The sequence below is a fragment of the Leopardus geoffroyi genome, chromosome B4, assembly GCF_018350155.1.
Source record: "Leopardus geoffroyi isolate Oge1 chromosome B4, O.geoffroyi_Oge1_pat1.0, whole genome shotgun sequence".
Lineage (NCBI taxonomy): Eukaryota > Metazoa > Chordata > Mammalia > Carnivora > Felidae > Leopardus > Leopardus geoffroyi.
The window spans coordinates 50,015,242-50,030,000 of record NC_059341.1 but is presented as its reverse complement, the minus strand read 5'-3'; the positions used below and the strand labels follow the sequence as shown (position 1 = coordinate 50,030,000).

The window sequence follows — 14,759 nt, the reverse complement described above, 5'->3', positions numbered from 1 at the left end:
TGAAAATAAATTCAATGTGAGTGTGAAAACACCTGGATATAGTATATAATCAGGACACATTAGTTGCATCAAGTTCTCAGTTACAGTAATTTGCCCCGCTTTACTGTTTTCACTGCACCATCTTCCTATGAGGCCCTGTATATCCCAGAAAGACCCCAATGTTTACAGTGCAAACAGGATTCAAATTCTAGCCCCATCCTATATCAGCTTTGTCATCTTGAGTATGTTACTTAACCTCTGAGATTGGTTTCCACACCCTGAAAACAGAGGCACTCATATCTATCTTGCACATTTTGAAAATTCAATGAAATAACTTATATTAAATAGCAGGAACACAAATAGTTCTAAAAAAAGTAGCTCTTGTACCTTGATATTTATAATTTACTTTTACCAAATAATATTCCATTAACTTGGTTTTTACCCAAGAGATATATCTCAGTGATACCTCCTGCTAGATGCAGATGTTCAGAGAGGTACCCAATATACCTTGCAATATATAATTTATCCAGGAAATAATTCAAGAGGTCACCTTACAACACCTTGGGTCTTCCCAGCAAGTTTTTGGAACTAAAGCAGGTTAATTCAGTCTATGGTGACATTTAGCCAGAAAAAAATTGGCAAATATGTGCGTAAGGATATAGGTACATGAGCACAAATATCCACACATTGATACAGATACATTTACACACATGTGTACCTATATGTGTATATATCTTAAAGGTGTATTAGTAGTAAATTTAGAATACTTCTGTTTACTTCTGCTATTGATGCACTAACACATCCAGTAACAATACAGTTACCTTTATGCAATAATAACATTTACTGCTTTTCTACTTACAAAAGGTTCCATATTCATAGTAGAAATTTTGGAAAATAGAAGAAGATAAAGAATCATATTGTCCCATGTCTCACTATTCTAAAAGAAGGTATTTTAATATTTAGATGTTGCTAGCCACATGTTTTCTTATGCATATATGACAAATGACAAATGATATGCAGCATATATTTTATAATATATCCACAGTTGAGCTGCTTAAAGGGGAAGAACAGGGAAGAATCCTAATGTTTGATATTTGGACTTTTTAAATTTAATATAGTATGCTCGTTTACTTGCCCTTAGAAATTCTTTTAAGATATTTTAAGCTTTCTTGTGTCCAGTTTTATGTATAGAGCTTCATATATATAAATCAGTCTTCTATCATCAGACGTGTAAGCTATTTCTTCACATTTTTATATCAATATTATCAACATAATATGGATTTTATAATCAGACAATATTCAAGTCTGTGTTAGGATAAATTCACAGGAGCATAATTAATTGGACAAACTATATAACTGTTTAAAGGCTTATGTGATATATTGTTAAAATGCTCTCTAGAAAAGTTGTAACAATTATTCTTATACCAGAAATGTAAAAGCTATGTATTCCCTTACATTCACTCTAACATTGGGAATTATTATTTAAAAAGAAATCCTTGTCACCTTGAGTGATGAGAGATGGTGTCCCATTATAATTTTTAATTAGTATTTATTTGATTACTAGTGGCCCTTGGATAGTTCTTCTTTTAGGGAACTGCCTGTTTATGCCCTTTGTCCATATTTCTATTAGGGCAGGCCACCCTATTTTATCCATGTTCTACACAGAAAATTAAAACATCATTCAAGTGCTAAACCCTGCCTAAATTCTATTATGATGCAAAGTAATTGTAGGTTGTTAATGCTATTTACAAATCATATATCAATTTTATTTCACCATTGAAATAAAAAGTTGCATTCACAATTAAGTCTATCTCCTCAGTAGAACTCAGTCAAGTAAGACAAACACTCCTAAATTTTGACTCTAAAACTGTTCACATTCTTATTGCTGCAAAATACTATTCTAGTATCATTATGAAAGTACCTAATATATTTCTGTGTTCGCTTCATTTATTACATGCCATAATGGGACTGCATATCTTTAGTGCTGGTTATGCACAATTAGCACTTAGTTATTGTCTTGTCACTTCAGCCCCTACAAGACAAACTTCTTTAATGCAAGAAGTCAGCTAATCTTCATCAGTCAAGCAAAGCAGGCAAATTTTGTTACTCTGAATACAGAAGGTTTTCAATATAGGAGATTTTCTTTTTACTTTGACATTTGCTGGGGGAATCCTCTCCAATAAAGCCATATGCCACACAAGCCTATACTTTCAGGAGCCAAATCATTATTATAGCCTTGCACCTTTTCAAGTGAAACACAAAGCAAATAGGTAATTTATAGGCACTTTCCCTTAAGCAAACTTTATTGACATCTGAAATTGTGGTATTAGAAATGCTTATGAATTTTATTTAGCAGTCATTTTAGCTTAACTTTTAAATCAAAATATCATTAAGATCTAAAGCATTGCTAAATGTTTTCAAAACAGTAGTAAAAATAACTTTTCAGGATTGGTTGTTTCTTGAACATACCCATCTTTGCCCTTTTTAGAGAGGTATGGTTAAAGATGTGAATCCTGAATTAAAAATCTAATTTTTTTTCTATTTTAAGGGAAGCAGAGGAATGCTATTTTGAGCATCTTATATGATAACTTGACTCTCATTCAGAATTGGAAAATTTGGTGTAATAAGTTAATTTCTTAAAGGTGATAAAGCCCTTCCTCCTTAGACAATTCTATAAAACTAAGCGATGGTTTTATAAGAAAAGAAAAAAAAAACATGTTAATGAAATGGCCTCAGATATCTAGAATTGTGTAACACTAAAGAACAAAAGCACTGTGCTAGGCTCTGGAAAGAGAGGTGAATAAAATCTAGTTTCTGTCTTAGGGATATTCGGAGCTATGGCAGAGACAGGACATCAAAGAGTCACAGAAGAGTGTAATCGATGCTAAACAGATCTATACCGAGGGAAGAGAGGTCTGTCCTTCTTGAAGTCTTAGAGAAGCATCAAAGGGTTGATGTGCTGGGTTTCAAAAAAAAAAACCTCCCTTGGACTGGGTGGAATGTAGGAATCGTGTCTGGTGGGGGTTGGGGAAGAGGAGGAAGCCAAGGAGCAGTGAGAAAAGGGTTTCCCAGACAGATGGAGCATCATGCAAGGCATGGGAGTGTGAAAGCATTTGTGTGCAGGAAATGAAAAGTACTCAGTGTGCTCAGAGATTACAGAGGGAGTTTGGTAGGGATATGGAGAAGTAGGGAATGGCGTGCAGACCAGAAGGAGATGAACTTGTAAAGGGAGGAAGTCAATGAATGAAAGTCAAAATGAATACAAACTTAAATGCTCTATCTAAAATACCTTTGTTATCTAAAGCTATTTGGTTCTGGAATAAATCTGTCTTAACCAGTATTTACTGACCACCCACCTCAAGTGGTAGCACAATTTATGGTGGTATTTCAAGGGATTCAAAAGCAATACAGCTCATGGCCACTTACCTCAGCACTGCAGGCCAGTTTGGAAAACTTGTTACGCATTCATAAGAAAATTTGAAATGCCAAAGTAAATGATATGCCAATAAATAAGTGCTCTGGGAAGGATCAGAATGAGTTGACATGGCCAGGGAATATTGATGGAGGGAAGGGAAACTGAAGAATTTTTAGAATTTAAATAGATGGTAAAAAGGGAGAAATAGTCCTGGCTAAAGAACGGCTTAAGCAAAGGTGAAAAGATTATCATTGGCAAATAATAATGATAGTAGAATTCTTTTTTTTTTTTTAATTTTTTTAAAGTTTTTCTTTTTATTTTTGAGAGAAAGAGAATGATCGGGGGGAGAGGTAAAAAGAGAGGGAGACAGAATCCCAAGCAGGCTCTGTGCTGTCAGCTCAGAGCCTGATGCAGGGCTTGAACCCATGAACCATGAGATCATGACCTGAGCAAAGATCAAGAGTTGGACACTTAACCAACTGAGCCACCCAAGCGCCTTTGAGAGCAGAATTCTTATATAGTGGTGATCATACACCAGACACTGTTCCGTTTCACCTGTGCTCATTCAATATTCAATATAATTAGGTACTGTTGCTAGCCTCATTTTACAGATGAGGTAACTGAAGTATGGAAAATTTAAGTAACTTGCCCAAGAAAACACAGAAAGTGGTAGCCTCAAAATCTGAACCCAGCCAGTCTGGTTTTAGTCTTCAGACCCAGAGCTGATATGCAGGTCCTGGACTGTTCCAAGAGGGGTATTTTATTTTCTGACTAAGCAGATATAAATGGGAATAGATAGAGTGAAGTTAAAGTAAGGTAGGCTTTGAATAATTTATAGCAGGATTTGGGATGTGAGTAGTGTAAGTTGGTGCAGAAAAGATGATTAGGAATGAAGTATATGATAACAACTGGAGAGTCATTGGGAAAAGACAGTAAATGGGTGCACAGTGTATAGTGGTGAGATGATCGGTATATAATCAGCATCTCTTACTGAAAACAAAGTACGGTATTAAAATTTCCATCTTTAGTAACTGAGGATGCCAAATAGAAAATAGAGACATTTGAAATAATGCCCCCCCCCGACTCTTTTTAAAGTATTGTGGAGATGGGAACTAATTATAATTGACAGCCACTAACCTCAGGGTTAAAATATGATGACTAAGTTAACATTTTCATTCTTAGAAAGGATGTTAAAAGGATGTTACAAATGGAGGCTTCTTTGCAGAGGCTTTTGATAACCTGCTTAAAACTACTCTAAGCCCCATATTTTATAAAGGTGTTTTATTAGTTATATTTATTTTCTGTACTCCTCAAATCTCTAAGACCATATGAGTTCAATTAGAGTCACTCCAAAATATCTGGAAATTAAATCTGTTATTATTAACTCCAAAACATCAAGATTAAATGGCACAGTAATATGATTGGGCATCTTTTTATTCCTTAACATACTTTTTTTTTTTTAATGAAGGCAAAATTAATTGAGCTGACTATACCATAAGCAATTAGGATTAGATTACAAGGAAGATTATCAGCTTATTTTCAGGAATTTTAGCCTGACCTATTAATATACTTACAGTATCCTCTGGCCATCACTGCTTCTATAATATTTTTTTCTGCCAGTGCTAAATCTCATAAGGAGCTCATAACAGTAGAAATTAGCTTTTCTTACAAAATCACAGCTATAGATTATTTTGTTAAGCATCTAACATCTGCATTGCCGTTTCTGCAATTTCTTCATGTTTATATGTGGAGCATTTTAAAGGAGTATACCAAACCTAATTGCAAAGCAGTTATAATCTGCTTTAACCATAGCTTTCAAAATGTTTTAAGTTATATGGGGAAGTGTGACATTTCTTACCCATGTTCTGTTTTGTCTTGACCTTTAAGTATAAATTGAAATGCACACAAGATGTACTTTGTCCAGTTGACAACATTAGTAACAAAGTATTTTAGATAGGAATACTTTAGATAAATCCCATTTATGTTACCAATATCTCATTGAATGGTAGGCAGACGTTTTTTAAAGTTATACAAAGGAATATTAACAATACAAAAAACCTGTATTAACTTTCTGGGCTAATGCTTTATTGCCTCCATGTGTTGAGCCCAAAGAGATCAGAACCCCTTTCCTTCCTCTATCATACACATTATAGCTATCGAGCCTTGAGCAGATTTTTTTTAATTCTTGGAGGAAGCCTTAGGTTTTTCATCTGAAAAACGCAATAATAATATTTACTTTCTCAGTTGAACATAAATAAATGTAATCATGTATATACATGCTTAGCACTAGCACATGGTAAACACTTTATATATATATATAAAAGGAGGTGGCTATAGCACTATATATATATATATATATGTGTATATATATATATATATGACTATATATATATATATATATATATATATATATGTAGGTGGCTATAAAAATTATCTACACTCCAAACATCGAGGTGAAGCTTTACATACTTCATTTGTACTATTTAACACAAACTTATAAAAGATATATTTATATTAAAGATAGGAAAGGGGCACCTGGGTGGCTTAGTCAGTTGAGCATCCGGCTTCAGCTCAGGTCATAATCTCGCGGTCCGTGGATTCGAGCCCTACATCAGGCTCTGTGCTGACAGCTTGGTGCCTGGAGCCTGCTTCGGATTCTGTGTCTCCCTCTCTCTCTTTCTGCCCCTCCCCTGCTCTCACTTGGTCTCTCTCTGTCTGTCTCTCCCAAAAATAAACATTAAAAAAAATTTTTAAATATAAGAAAAAATGACGTTTCATCTTCAATATCATAAGCGGAAGGTTGGGATTTGAACCCTATTCATTACAATATGCCACTTTGCCTCTCATATACTTCTTAGTTTAACATCCCTACAATCCAGTGATGTAGCTGTTTTATATTACCTACACAGAACTGACTCCAAGAAAATATGAAATGTACCCTATAAGTTGCACTGGGTAGGTGATACCATCAGGGCTCAGGACTAGATCCCCAGGCTCTTGGTTCAATGCTTTTCTTATTATAATTACCCTGAATTTATTAATCTATAAACAAAAATTATTAAATTTCAATACTTCTGAAGGTAAGAATGACATATCTTTAGATGACAAAAAAAAAGTTTTTATTTGGGGTGCCCAGCTCAGTCGGTAGAGCATGTGACTCAAGATCTCTGGGTTGTGAGTTCAAGCCCCAAGTTAGACATAGAACTTAATTTTAAAAAAACGTTTTTTTTTTTTTTTTGATGGTGAATAGAATTGGGGGACTTGTTAGAAAATTAAAGCAGAATTTTAGACAATATGGAGTTGAAAGAGTATTTCCAATTCAGTTGGTTTTTAGAGAAAAAAAAGAATTCAGTAATATCAGCTAGAACAGAAGAGCATTTGCTGAATTTATTTATTTTTATGTGCTCTTTTATTATTAGTTTATTAGTTCAAACTAATTTCAACAGTAGTATATATTGAAAGTTTTGAACAGTAATCGGATATATCCTACATGCTATTTAATGTAATCTCACATAAAAGTATCTAATTTGGCTAATTCTGTCCAACAAAAGAAATAAGTCCTTTTATTCAACATATCTTAATGATTAGGATAATCATTACGAGTCTACAAAAACTCGTTTATTCAAACAGCACTTTTTAAGCACAATATTTAAAGGTTATAGTTTGCAACTGATAAAAAAGAAGATATACTTAAGGTTCAAACTCGAATGTTCATTGTATCCAATAGCCTTGACCACAAACTCCAGGATTTCAAGATCAGTGCTTAGTCTGTACTTTCAATCAACATCATCAGCAGGCAGTAATCCTGGGGAAAAAAAAAAAGTAAATTCCACAAATAAACAGACCAATCTTCCTTTAAGAGGAAAGCTAATTCTTTTCAATCTACTTTTTTTATTACACTATTTTCCCCTCTATCTACTTAGCTAGAATAAGGATAAATTTCCAAAGCTACCCAGTTGGAAAATAAATAGGTTCACTGTTTGTCTAGCATTCCAATCTTTGCAAATGTAAATCAGTCCAACTGCTCCTCATTTAAACCTTCAACTTCACAAAACATTAAAGGGTTGCTTTCACTACACAATTTAATCTATCCACTAAGATTTCTGCTTGAACATCATTCGAAATTGACTATCTGATAAAGAGAGACCACTATCAAAGGTCAGTGGGGTCAACTTGTATAATTACAAGTAGTTTTACTGGGTCAACTCTACTAGACACTGCTGTTTGAAGGTTAAATTGTTACAATTAAAAATATATACAGATCTCCCCAGAGTTACTTTATTGTTAAATGTACTGGAAACAGCACAAGCATTTATTTCTGACCTTAATTGTGTCCAAAGTGTCACCACTGGGAAATTATACAAAAACAGCACTTATTAAAAACATTACAATCTTGCACATTAAACAATGCTTTATAGAATAAAATACATAATTAGCTACTGGAAACTAGTTTATTTATCACATCAATATTAAGAAGTTCATTCAGGTTACTCCCTTTGGTTTAATTGGAAGTGCTCTAAGCAATGACATTTAATATTTCATAGTTGGTGAACTTGCCACAAACAAAAGAATATGGCCCAGCATCAGAGTCTGATGCTAAAACAACTTTTACTTCAGAACAATCACTTCCAAATTACTAGAATTTAATCACATTTTAATAACAGAGAGTAGAGGGAAGCTTTAAATGGGAAGCTTTAAAATGGGCTGCTTTCTAATTGTTTGATACATTTTAATGCCTTTTACCTTTTTTTAATAAAGTGAATAAATGGCCAGTGATGAAATCTTCCATAATCACTCCAGTGAAATATTATCATTCTTTCTTTATTTTAATGACTGTAAATATCAATTATTTTTTTTTTCTTCCCAAAGTGGCAATAAAAATCACCTCTGCCGCCCAAGGTATTTTCCTCATTTTTTCTTTGCTTTTTATATATAAATGTAGGATTTCAAATTTTGTATGTAATGTTTCATTAAATGACTGACATGGTTTAGTTTCAACAATAAAGGCAATTTTCTAAACCAAGCTTTCAAATTCAGGGAATTACTGTGTGAAGTTATTATTGGGGAAAGAAATCTTCAAATCTATGGATCTGAAATTATCTTAACGCATTTTATTTTTTAAAATATTTTCAGATTTTGTGTTGGAGACAAATTTTTCCTAAAGAATAACATGATCCTTTGCCAGACGGACTACGAGGAAGGTTTAATGAAAGAAGGTTATGCCCCCCAGGTTCGCTGATCTATCAACATCACCCCATTAAGAATACAAAGCACTACATTCTTTTATCTTTTTTGCTCCACGTGTATATAAGAATTGACACAGGAACCTACTGAATAGCGTAGATATAGGAAAGCAGGATGGTTATATGGAATAAAAGGCGGACTGCATCTGTATGTAGTGAAATTGCCCCAGTTCAGAGTTGAATGTTTATTATTAAAGAAAAAAGTAATGTACATATTGCTGGATTTTTTTGCTTGCTATTCGTTTTTGTGTCACTTGGCATGAGATGTTTATTTTCGACTATTGTATATAATGTATTGTAATATTTGAAGCACAAATGTAATACAGTTTTATTGTGTTACCATTTGTGTTCTGTTTGCTTCTTTGTATTGTTGCATTTAGTACAATCAGTGTTTAAACTTACTGTATATTTATGCTGTCTGTATCTACCAGCTATTTTAAATGAGCTGTAACTTTCTAGTAAAGAATTGAAGAGCAAATCTCTCACTAATGATACACATATAGATAAAGCAAGTCTATCAACATTAAAATACTAAAAAAAAATGAAGACACCCACAAAGCATTTTAGCAACATCCAATATTATTGCCACTATGATTTAGAGTCTATCAGTGTTCTCATTATAACCCCCTATTTTCAGGGGGTTAAAGATCAGCTTTAAAAAATGCATAAAAATTTCATCTTAAAGCACTTTCATTTTATACCAACGTGAAAAGTGCCATTTTTAGAATAACTTTAAAGCTTAGCAGTTATCCTTTTAATATACTTTTTTTTTTTTTCTGTGCTCTTTATCTACACAATGGCCAATGGCTTTGTTTTATTTATTTTTTTTTTCAGCCATTTACCCCTTATGTAAACTAGTGCCTTTGGGTATCATATAAAATTTTTCCAAAGGGTTACTTAAAAAAAAAGTGTTACACCACTATTGTGAGATAATTTTAAAATGATAAATTTCTTGTACAAATTTTGCCCAGATTTCTCCGTAAGAGCTAAGGGTTTAATAACTTTATGGCTTGATAAATTTCTGGCACTGAAAGAATTTGAGTGCAAACCTACTGAAACCATGAGAATGCACATCGAAGTTATGATGATATTTGAGAAGGTTACTTTTGATCAGAGCAACATAGTGCTCACAGAATTTTCTAGAAGAAGAGAAACAAAGGGATTGTTAAAAAGCTGAGGACTGGTGATTATATATTTTTCTGCATTTACCTGACACTTATTTTAATGTTCAAACATGAAGACTTTAAAAGTTTGACGTGTCTTACTCATGCTTTTCTTTAAGTAGTTACCGGCTCAGAATATATCACACTTAAGGCTGAAATCTGCCATTCCATTTTTCAAAGGTGAAAAATTATTCCCTTACCAACATGATAGCTGATAAAGAGGAAAGCTTTCTAGAAACAAATTATGGAGACTGATTATTTAAATTACAATTAAGGGAATAAAAATAAGACTATGATCCCTTCTCCTGGGTTGCTGACACTTTGCTACTTTGCTTCTGCTCCCTGGAATAGAACAACTTTTCAGCAAACCGAATTCCACACAGGCACAGTGAAGCATATTTTTATTAGAGCAAATTTAGTGCTATGGATTTTCTTTTTTCTCTACTTTTTTTCTTAATCACTTGTATAGGAAACAATATTTCCCAGTGTTATTTGCATACATATTTTGTCCTGCCAATATATGCATTGCCGATGAAAATTAAATGTGATACCTGGATTCTTGGTTTGGGGCCAAAATATTAAACTGAAAATAATGCTGGTGTGGATTTTAGTTGTTTAAAAAAAAAAACAAAGCTTTATTATGAACCTGCATGTGAATCTGGTTATTGCCTCTCATTTTTAAGAAAATGGTTCTGTGAAAAGTGAATGACATGTATTTTTACAAATACTTCATGGTTAAGAGTGTTCAAGTCACATGTCCCCCAGATGTGAGATATACTAAAAAAAAAAAAGAATTGCAGAAATAGCTATTTGGGGCCCACAGAATAACTATTATTTTAGCCTTAGAGCCTTACATTTGTTTCATGATAAGACTTGCATAGCCAAAACCACAATCAAAATCAAACAAATGGGGGGGGGGAGGGGCAGAGGGATATGTGAAAAGTGATTTTCTTAAGTAGCCCTGCTAGTCCCCATTAAGAGGTGTCTGAAATTCATATGGATGTAAAATTTTAATTGCCAGTATCTTTTTCAAATGATCTTTTTTAGATTTAAATGGTTTTGCATATGTTTATCAATATGTTAAAATACTTGTAAATTGGGAACAAACTTCTCTAAGCTTCAGGAAGCTGTTCAGTTATCCTTGCCACCCAAAGACCAAACAAGTTTTTATTGCCTTTTCTTTTCCTAAATCTTTCGGGAATTAATTCTTATGCTTTTTACTACAAACAAAATTACTCACCTGGATTAAAGATTAAGGCCTTAATCTCTTTAGATTATCTTTAATCTCCACGAAATTGTGAAACCAGACAGAAATGGGTCATTTTATAGCTAATTGCCCATAAATAGTAGCATTTTTGACCTGAAGTACTAAGCTAATTGTCTTGACTACGCAAAGTCCCTGAATTGTTGTCAACTCCCCTCTTTGTGTTGTGTGGCCTTGATGTCACTTAGCTCATCATCCGGCGCCTCCAGTAGGACACCTCCAAAGGAGCTTTGATTTCTCAAGCAAGCTCCCTTCCTAACCTGCGTCTCCCAGCGGCTGCCTGCGATGAAGGACCAGGCACCTCCACTCCACCAGAGTGCTGGCTGAGTTTAAAAGCTGACCTGTGTTTGTAATTTCACTTTCATCTTGCTTAATAAATATCTGCTGGATTCTTTCATTCACTTTTTTTTAATATTTGGATTTATGTTTTTAATAAAAGGGGTCTTATACTATTTGATTGCGCTTAATTGGCAAAAGCCAAGATACTATCTAGAAAGCAGACGTGGAGTCCATGAAAAAAGAATAAAGTGTGTAAGCACATTTACTTTCAAAAGGTAAATCATAACCTAAAGCATAGACAAAGTACCTCAGATGCTTTCTCCAAATGTTGTATTTAGGATCTCTGAGCTAGGTAGTTTATTGCTATTTACTTTTGTGGGGAAAATAAAACTGTTAAAAATGAAGGTAGCAATTGCTGGGTGTAATTTGGTACATTTATGCAAACTTCAAGTGATCTTCCTGAAAGCCATGGTGTTGCTGTTGTCAGACTAAATTTCAAATTTCCTATTTTGTGTATAATGAATTAAAACAAAACAAAACTAAAGAAAAACTCGACTAAATCCTACATCTTCAAGGAAGAGATGTTGTGCCTTAAATGAAACAGGGTACTGAAAATTATATCTGTAGTAAAACATACCATGCACAAGTGGTTTCCTTTTAACTATCACTTTAGGCAAGCCGCTCTCAGAGTAGTCACTTAAACAATTTCATAGAAATGATACAGGCCAAACATGTTTAACATTCACGTCAGTAAGTTGCAAAAACAATCTGCATGTTCGTTGTAATAGGCCATTAGCGCAGAATACAATTTTAGCAAAAGCCTTTTGATTACTACTTTTTCTTAAAAACACCATTATAGATATTTCTTAAATGTGATTGTAATGCAAGTTAAGGTAACAGAGAGCAAAACATTAATATAGCCATTATTTCGATTGACATTTATTGAGTATCTACTCTATGACAGGCCTTGACCTGAGCATTCAGCCTCCTATTGGGCTGACTTAGGACCTTCATACATCAGAAAACTTCAGGGTATCTTTGCACTGGTTTATACTCATCTCAAACCTCCTGATAATGAACACACAAAAGCGAATACCGTCTACCTATTCAGCATGTCATTGGTATGAAGGCCCCAGAAAATATCTCAAGTAATCAATGTGTTCAGAGAATTATCTCACACAAATTACTCATTAACTCAATAGCACATAATAAAAAAGAACATCAATTAATTAATGAGTCACCCTCAGATCACTATGATTACAATGGAGCTCTGTTGAAACAGCAGTTATAAATGGAGTTACCTCTCTTTATTCATTGTTTGCAATTGGCCCATTGTTTGGCTGAAACCAGTGTCATATTTAACACATGCCTGTAGGTAATTGTGTGATTAGTATCATAAATGAAGAATTCAGAAAGTGGACTGCTTCTAAGACCTTATAAATGATGGGAAAAATAAAGGCAGCTCTCACTTGTACTATAGCTTCCGTTGAGGCCAAGCCATTAGACGGGTATTATCTATCTAAAAGTTGTACGTTTACGTTTAAAAGACTTACATGTTGAGATGCTAAGACATGTAAAAGTAAAATTTTAAATGCTTTAAAATACACTTAATTTCAGTAACTTTTTACAAAGACTGAAATATGCATGACCAGTTTTGTAAAAGTTGTGGTACCCTAAACGGACATTTTAGGTTTTTTGGCGGGGGTGGGGGGGGGTGCCGTTCAGGAGAGTGTGTAGAGATTGACAGTAATAGGGGAAGAGATTATAAGAGATACCAAATATTACATACAAAGTCACCAACTAAAGTTTCCCAACTATCTTGGTAAATGCCATTCCAATAAGCTTATAGAATAATTATAACAGTTCCCTTAGGTAAGTAAGAAACATCTGTTGGTAACACATAGCAGGTGTTAACAATTACACATACTGAAATTTTTAAAAACGTTTTTAATTAAAAGAATTCTGTTTTCTGAAAAGAAAGATATGTTAAATTCAAAGATCCTCCTGTTTTGAGCGTGCAGACCACGTAATGCACAAAACTGTAAAGCCCAAATCATCTTGGATCAACTAGGTTTCGTGTTTGGTTCAGATCACTGCAATCAAAAGTGAATTGGAATTCATTGCATTTTTCACACAATTGGTATTCTGGGCTGAGGAGCTGAACACTCATGAAATTGGTATAGGAGAGCTGATTACAGAATATTTTGGCTTTATGGGCAAGGTGCTTGACATTAATTGTACCAAATTTGATGGACACAGTACAAAGATAAATGAGAACAAGAAACATTCAGAAAATAGATTATCCAAATCTTGTTTTAACCCTACTTCTGCAGAAGACTTAAAATCACCTAAAACAGTCCATATGTAACATTATATGACTCATCTTCAATAGCTTTTAATAATAGCTAACATTCACGGCACACTTACCATGTATCAGGCAGTTTTCTGCGCCAAGTAATTTCCACAACACCCTTGTAACATAGATACCATGGACCTCAATTTTACAGATTTGAAATAAAAACAGGAGAGTTTGGGGTGTCTGGGTGGCTTGGTCGGTTAAGCATCTGTCTTTGGCTCAGGTCATGATCTCACGGTCCGTGAGTTCGAGCCCCGCGTCGGGCTCTGTGCTGACAGCTCAGAGCCTGGAGCCTGTTTCAGATTCTGTGTCTCCCTCTGTCTCTGCCCCTCCCCTGTTCATGCTCTGTCTCTCTCTGTCTCAAAAAATAAATAAACGTGAAAAAAAATTAAAAAAAAAAAACCAAAAACAGGAGAGTTTGCTTAACTTGCCCAAGGTTGTATAGCTTGTAAATAGATTTAAATAGGTTTTCTGGCTCTTGGGCTTAACCACTCACTATACATCTCTTGCAGGGTTGTCATTATCACCACCACCATCATCATCATTGTCATATCACCATTAATATTATTTTCTAGCCAAGAACTGTAAAGTTACTTGTGTTTGGTTGAAAATTACAAATATTTCAGACTTAGTCTCATCATTAAAAATGAAAAGTGGGAATAAGAGTGATATTTTCCTAGATGCATCTGGTTTAGAGCTCTTTCTTTCTACCACACAATGAAAGAATTTATCTAAGACACAAAGCTATGATAGTTAAAATAGGAGATCCCTGGTGTAGGAGGATCAGGAACAGGAGATAGAATAGACTTGAAAGTAACTCAAAGTAGAAAGCCTCAATTTTCAACATCAGGATAAATATGGTGAGTTGAAGCTAGACCAGTCTCAGAAGTCAATATAATAAAATCAGTATGTTATTTGTCTTTGATATTTTATAAGTTGATAAGAATAGTATTATGTGTCAAGCTATGTGCTCACTGGTCTAAAATACACAAGCTATACAGGACCCTGGCTCTAGGTCAGCTGCCAAATACCTAAGGGACTCTTAAATCTCAGAATTACA

The 14,759-nt window shown here is 34.1% G+C and overlaps 1 protein-coding gene across 8 annotated transcripts in view; it reads left to right on the top strand.

The window, feature by feature from the left end:
* LMO3 (LIM domain only 3) overlaps window positions 1-11,461 on the top strand; it is a 213,934-nt gene extending 202,473 nt beyond the window's left edge. For 7 of the 8 annotated variants that reach the window (XM_045463184.1, XM_045463183.1, XM_045463182.1 and 4 more), the window contains one exon: window positions 8,528-11,461. In XM_045463184.1, coding sequence (XP_045319140.1) covers window positions 8,528-8,633 — 106 coding nt within the window. In that variant the 3' untranslated portion in view covers window positions 8,634-11,461. Of the gene's footprint in view, window positions 1-2,802; window positions 2,893-8,527 lie in introns of all 8 variants that reach the window. The other variant, XM_045463186.1, reaches the window with a different exon arrangement.
* Window positions 11,462-14,759: the final 3,298 nt, after the last annotated feature.